Source organism: Notothenia coriiceps, unplaced genomic scaffold (genome assembly GCF_000735185.1).
Source record: "Notothenia coriiceps isolate Sejong01 unplaced genomic scaffold, NC01 NC01_scaffold00017714, whole genome shotgun sequence".
Taxonomy (NCBI): domain Eukaryota; kingdom Metazoa; phylum Chordata; class Actinopteri; order Perciformes; family Nototheniidae; genus Notothenia; species Notothenia coriiceps.
In genome coordinates, this window is record NW_011350415.1 from 58852 (window position 1) to 66432 (window position 7581).

At 35.7% G+C, this 7581-nt stretch overlaps 1 protein-coding gene across 1 annotated transcript; it reads right to left on the reverse strand.

Moving 5' to 3' along the window:
* Nucleotides 1-2666: 2666 nt before the first annotated feature.
* Nucleotides 2667-5579, reverse strand: LOC104950525 (uncharacterized). Its single transcript, XM_010777061.1, has 4 exons — nucleotides 5180-5579; nucleotides 4085-4314; nucleotides 3824-3983; nucleotides 2667-3153 (listed from the first exon to the last, which is right to left on the reverse strand). The coding sequence occupies exons 1-4, from the start codon at nucleotides 5454-5456 to the stop codon at nucleotides 2969-2971; spliced, it is 852 nt and encodes a 283-aa protein (XP_010775363.1). The 5' UTR covers nucleotides 5457-5579; the 3' UTR covers nucleotides 2667-2968.
* Nucleotides 5580-7581: the final 2002 nt, after the last annotated feature.

Here is a 7581-nt window from a genome sequence, read left to right on the forward strand (position 1 = left end):
ACATGTGTGACGGCGTCAAAAACGCACCGACACAGAATATCAACTTTCGGGTCACCGCTTTAGACAATAAAGTACAGCTAGTTGACTAGTATTCAGTTTATTGCAACAACAATATCGTAGCGACCGGATCTGGATCGATAACGATTGTCTTATATTCTTCGAAAAAGAGTTTTGCCATATAAAAATGAAATGTTGGGACCTTTATAAAAATGTATTCCTTTACATAAAAGTGCTTTCCAGAGGTGTAAGAAGTGATAAGATCTTGTACTTGAGTAAAGGTACAAGACGAGATCATTCCGATCATGGCACATGTGTATAAGTAACAAGTATGCTGTATAATCTGCAACAACTGTCAGGCGGGGTTATTGATTATCTTTTTCAAAAGAGCCCCCACCAATATTGATTTTGAAAAATATCTTTTAATTGAAATATGGGAGCAAAAACAAAAGGGTAGAATTGATCATACCATATTATGTTATTATTGCAACTGTTTTTATTATATTGTGTTGTTTTGTTTATATATATATGTATGTGTGTGTGTACAAATTAATTAATATAAAGTGTATATATGTGAGTGTGTGTGTATAAATTAATGAATACATCTGTGTGTATAAATGAATAAATACACGTGTGAGTACATATAAGTGTGTGTTTATATATATATGTTTATAAATGAATAAATGTGTGTATATATATAAGATAGTATCTTTAAATAATGATCTGTGTGTATAAATGAATAAATACATGTGTGAGTAAATATAAGTGTGTGTTTATATATATATATATATGTTTATAAATGAATAAATGTGTGTATATATATATAAAATAGTATCATTAAATAATGCTGTCACATAAATGAAGTAGGCTACACAGTAATAGTCAAGGTTATATTCAATATTCTGCACTTACACCAGCTGAGATGATAAAACACCAGTAATACAATCTCAGGACTCTGGATTGTTTACTTTCAGTCAACAAATCCTTTGGAAAGACAAAAAACAACTATTCAATATCCTGCTTTACACCGCGACCGCTATAACTGCCGAAGATGAAGTCTATGACGCTAAAGCTACGTCCTTGCGTAATGCGGAAGTGGTTAAAACTAAACTGGGTTGGAATAACGATAGACGCGGACGGGCCGTATCCAGGGGATGCATGCAGAGCTGTCATTGACTGAGATAAGTCCGGCCGTGCGTCACGACTCTTTGAAACATCTCTGTTGCCGTTAATGCATCCACGGAGGACCGTGGGGGACCCATCAGTGTATCCTCGGTTATAGCTCCTCCAGAGAGCCTCCTCGATGCTCGGTCCTCGAAGAGCATTTAGGGAAATGAGATGTCCTTCAACATGGCGGGCTGAAATTCATTTCCTGGTCACTACCGGAGGACGGAGGATTCAAGGAGGCGAGGAGGCTCTCTGGAGGAGCTATAATCGAGGATACACTGATGGAGAGACGAGGAGGGGAAATCCCAGAAATGAGATCCGGCCCCTGAGTTTATATTTGAAGAGCACGATGATGATGATGATGATGATGATGATGATGATGATGATGATGACCAATCAGCAAACCTAAACACAACTAATAAAGAGCAATCGTGCATCACTGAGATAGAAGTTTTATTTATTTATGATAGTGCCACTGCCCACTGCTAAATAAATATAACAATTTGAAACACAGGTATTTTATACCAATTATATTTATCTGATTATTGTAATGGTTCCATGCAATTCAGATGATTTTAAAAGATGCAATGTGTTGTTTTAAGCCTCCTGCTCTAATGAAATAGGGAGCATTATTTCACCTCTACTACTGCAAACATTAGTCGTTAAATGTATTGTATTTACGTATTTATTATATTGATATCTAGCACTATTATCAAAGTGGATAAATGTTGAAGAAATTGAATTTATGTAGAGGAAAAAAAAATAAATACTAAATATTAAAAACTTAACAAAATGTAATAGAATTATTATTACAAAATCATGACTTTTCCACCTTGTAGTTATAAGAAAAAGCTAAAACAACAACAACAAACAAATCCAAAAGAGACACAAGGACACGTGGAAACTGTCATGTAGAGTCTGCAAAATATCATCTTCAGTTTACTAACAATTGTACATCTGATCAGATGATACCCTTTAATTTTAAGGCAGGAGATGATAGGGATGAGAGAAAATAACCCCCTCTCCCCTCCCTCTAAAGCACTTTGAGACAAATCTTTGAATTTTGTCGCCTCCTACAGTACAAACTGTGAACATGCACTTCACAAATAAAAGATTATAAAAAGGGCACATTATTGTTGGTGTTCAAGAGATGAAACAATACTTACAGAAAAATATAGAAAATAATAGTTTGATTTCCAAACAGTACCCATTAATAAGCAATGTAAACTAATACACTGAACAATACTTTTGAGGGAAATCTGCAATAAATGCACATTCTATGGACAACCTTGCACCAAAGATATTGATATTGAAGTGACTGTTATTTTGTATATATTAATATTGATTGTTGTGTTTTTTATCTTGATGTGTGCATATGTGTAAATGTGTCTGTTGTTTGTGTATATAGGATATACATATTTGTATATATATCTGTATATTGTATCATTTTTATATTCGGGAATGTTGGAAACGTCATTTCGATCTCTCTGTCTGTAAACACAAACTGAGTAAGATTGACATTAAAGTTGACTTTGACTTACAATAGTGTCATCAAATGTTTATATTTTCAAGTTCTTCACCAGTGCCTTTCCAAAACAGCTCACTGAGATAGTCTCCTCTTAGGCTCTTTAAAAAAGACATATTTGCACTATTAGCGACACATTCCAGAAGTGTACAGTGTGCTGTGTCTTGAACATAATAATATCATTATTATAACAACAACCTTTTCATGCACATTTGTTTTTTTCAACATGTGAATGCCTCATTCTGAAACTTGTGTGATACCTGATAAGTGAGATAAATGTCATCGTGTGGAGCTTTGGTTAGAATTGTCTGTTTCCTCAGAATCTGCAAACTCCACAGGGGCTCTGTAGCAGCGCCGCCCGCCCCCCCCCTGTCTGAACGGAGCAAAGCGCAGCCACTTCTTCACCACGTCAGCATACTGATGGTGTGTGGCTTCTTTACCCACCGGTGTGCGTTTCAGAGCACCTAAAAGGAGAAGCTAGGAATGAACCTTTGTACAGATCAGTGTTATTTATTAACCATCATTACATCATTCTCCATATATTTACTTTCAGATACTGATAAATACACTACAAAGCATACCAAACCACCTATTTAATAATCCAAATAATAAAACATGTCAGTTGAAACTAAGAGGATTTGGCTATAAGATTGCTATTGATAGTGTATGAATGAGTGCTTAACCCAGACATGAGTTGCATTGTAGCAATTTCGGGCTCACTTTTGTCGTTTCTATGTCACTTCATATATATATAATATGAATATTATGAGCCAGGATACTTTTAAATATATCCTTGTCAATAACAGTTTTGGTACTCATATTTTGGAATGCCATTTTCATTGTTGGATAAAAGCACAAACTGAAGAATGTGTTGTTTAATTGCCTTCATTTATTTTACTATTAGTCTCTTCACCCATAGCCTGTCACTATGTTATGGTAGTAAACAGGTTTCCAGTGGAGGCCTTTCAGGTGGGGGGAGTGTGTGGGAGAGAAACTCCCTCTGAACGGAACTTTGGGATTTTATCGTTTGCAGACCATTAATATCCACAAAAACCTGTACAACACACCACAGGAAAGGAGAAGAAGCATAACAGGGCCTCTTTAAGTATACTTCAGGTAGCAATGGCTACTTACAGAAGAGCACTCCCTGGAGGCGAGTGTTCCTGAAGCTTCTCTTCCGGCCTCGGCCCACCCAGTTGAGCTCAGAGCCGACAGCGAATGTAAGCACAGACTGCATCAGACGTCTCACCGCGTCGTCAACCGTAGCCCCGCCCATCCGTGACAGGTACGAAACCTTGAATTAGGACAAGACGTCAACGTAACAGAAGGCCCTGAGCATTCACACAGCAAAGTACCAGGATGATTGAGCATCACAGTATATGTCATTTGAACTACCATTCTCTTTTGACTTCCTGTCTCTTCCAGCTGCCTCTCCATCTCATCCAGCTGCTCCAGAGTCCTCAGGGGGAGATCCATGTCCAGATCCTCCACGTCCTCCTCCTCCTCCTCGTTGATGCTCTGACCCGGCAGTCTGGCCTGAAGATCCTTCAGCACCGCCCACTGCCTCTGCTGCTCCTCTTTGATTTCCACCAGTAGGGCAATGATCTTCCCTTGAGCAGCAGTCTCTAGAGAAAAAGAGTTGGAGAGAAGTTGACCTCTTTTCCACCTAAATGAGTACTGTTCGAGTTAAATGCTAGTTAACCTGTTTGCTTTCCCACTGATTGCTGGAGTGATACGCCATTGGGGCCAAATGAGAGTCTGAATGTTTTGAAAAGAAAGTCAGAATTCTGAGCAAAACAGTATGAATACAAAAAAAAGAAATCTGACTTTAATCTCAGAATTCTTATTTAATGCTCAGAACATATTATATAACATTTGTGTTATATTGTCACTGGATATTTGTTAACATATATATTTTATTACATTTCTAGGCATTAACACTTTTACTACGCTGGAAATGATAGTCTCGAAGATATTATTGATCACATCTCTTCAGTCTTCAATTAATTATCTCAATATATCTATCTCATAATTTCTTTCAAAGCACGACCTTCAGTATACATTTATGAAATGTATGCTTTTGTTTTTTTCAAAAAGTTGAGCATCAATTCAATGTGATTTACTATGTGCTTTTTTAAGGGCGTACGTATGTGAATGAAATAAATAAGTTCCAAATATTGATATCAACATTTGTGCATATCCCCAGAATACTACTAACAAAACAAACCAAAATGAACCCATGAATAACAATATCAAATAAATAGAATGTCTTGTGAATATAATACAGTTAAACATGTTAAATATCAAATGTATTACACCCTGAAATACAGCAAATGTATAAAAGAATAGCAGAAATAGTATTTTGTGGATAAAATAAATCGTTGCCATAAATACTTCAAATCACACACGTTCACGTGCACTTGCAGTATCACGGATAGACAACACAAAACTATTCCAGGGTTTCGCAATTCGCATTGAATGACCGTCTACCTGTGGATGGGGGGGCAGAGAGTAACTTGTCAGCTCCGGAGCTACAGGCGGTGGAAAGCTGCGGCTCTTCCCCGAAACTAACGTCCCTTCGCCGGGGTTCGTCTGTGAACTCTTCCCCTGAGCGTCTGGAGCCTTGTTCGGTCAGACTGTGCATCTCCCCGGCACACAGCCTCTGCTGAAGGCTCTCCCGAGCAATGTCTGCCATATGTTTGTTCACCAAACCCTCCTCTCGTCGTTGCACCGGCCAGTTGTGGTTGTCCCCATTATCTTGCTCCATTTAACTTTTTCTCCTACGTTCCCAAAACCTTTTCCAAACCGTTTAATAACGTTTCTTGACGCTCTTCACTCAAGAGAAGCGGAAGTTGAGGAATTTCCAATACCACGTTGCACAAACGTCACCCAAATGTTGAAAGAACATTGGGAGCGGCTACCGAACTACGTTTCCCATAAGGCAACAGTAACGCAGATTGGACAAAAACGTACAAAACCTTTCAGAGTTAGACGTTACATCTCTGGGGAATGTGGTGTCTTCTCCGAGGAATGCAGTTTCTTTTATTTTATGAACCCTTTTTTTTTTTTACTATTTATTTTATATTTAATTCCGTTTGTCAAGGAAAACCATTGTGACCTCCTCCCACCCCTTCCCAATTGTGCACTTGGTTGGGTCCAATTCTTAAATGTTGCCTGGCTCTGAATGCACTTTTCAACGGGATTTAATACATTTTACTATCCAACTTAGAACTAGAGGTATATCGTGTGAATGTCTAAACTCTAAAGTGACAAACATTATACAAATTAGATTTATGGATGGAAATCGAATTGAAGTTCACCTCAATGCCCACTAGATATGGAGCTATTTCAGGGTCATAAGTTTTGATCATTCAAAAAAATACAATTTGTTTGAAAGTCCAAGTTTTCATCCTGAACTTTGAAAAACACAATGTTGTATTCAAAAAAAAAAAAAGTATTTGAAAATATTTTTCAGGTTGAATATTATTTTGATTCAGTTCAGCAATTTTTTTAAATAGAATATTTATTTTCATATTTCACTTTTATATATATTTTGATATTTGAATAGTTGTTTTTTTCAGTTTCAGATTTTACTTTTTCAGATTCAAAACACTTAGGGTTCCAAACTAAGCCCCGCCCCCCCAAGCAATATCAGGGCCAAAACTTTGAAAGCGAAAAAAAAAGATCTGAAAGCGAAAAAAAAGATCTGAAGGTGAAAAACGATCTGAAGGTGAAAAGCAATGTGAAACCTGAAAAAACAAAATTTGAAACTGAAAAAATAATTGTTTTGAATCTGAAAACGAAATATCTGTGCTGAAAAAAATAAGGATTCAAATATCAAAATATGTATAAAAGTGAAATCTGAAAATAAATATATTATTCCAAAAAATTGCTGAACTGAATCAAAAATAATATTCAACCTGAAAAATTATTTAAAANACTTTTTTTAATTTTGAATACATCATTGTATTTTTCAAAGTTCAGGATAAAAACTTGAACTTTCAAATAAATTGTATTTTTTTGAATGATCAAAACTTATGACCCTGAAATAGCTCCATAACTAGATGGCAGTATTAGAGCACACAATGCAATCAGTAACATTTTGATGAGTTTTGGGAGAAATCATTTTGTATTTTCAGTGTAGGATTATTGATATGTTTGTATTACATAAATAAATTAGGCTGGCAACCAAATAAAACCCAATAAAAACAACTAGCAGAATGGTGTAGTTTCTTAATTTTTGACTATTTATAGGTATGTAGTTGAGTAAACGTTTTCATTTTATTCTATAAAGCACTGAAAACATTCTCCCAAATCAAACATTTTGTCATTTAGATTAAAAATAAATAAATAATAAATGCTGAAAATGACCAGTAGCTAAAATAACAAACAAGTATTTATTGGAGAAAATAACGAAAAGTTATAATTATATTGAGGTAATATAAGCTATAAATATAAAATTCTAAGAGCAAGAGTATACAGTATTCTTCTTTTAATAATGCAATGAAAGTAGTTCAATTGGTTAACAGTTTAGTGATGATGGATTAGTTTGTAATGACCTTCATGGTGCATCAATGATGTATCCTAATAACTTTCAGGCTTGGAGAGTAACGGATTACATGTAAAGGGAATATGTAATACGGATACAGAAAAGATAGCTGTATTCCCTTACAGTTACATAAACAAAAAATACGTAATCAGAATACTTTGAAATAAAAACAACTGGGGATAACTATCAGGATTACAGTGCGTTACTAAAAAAACAAAAAAGAGCATCTAGTGTTTTGTTGTAAAGGATCAGATGTCGTCTCTTTTCTGTCAGCTGTACTGTTCTGTAGGCTAATACTTTAAGAGTGAATCTATACGCCTACTGCCTGAATCTGCTTTATGGT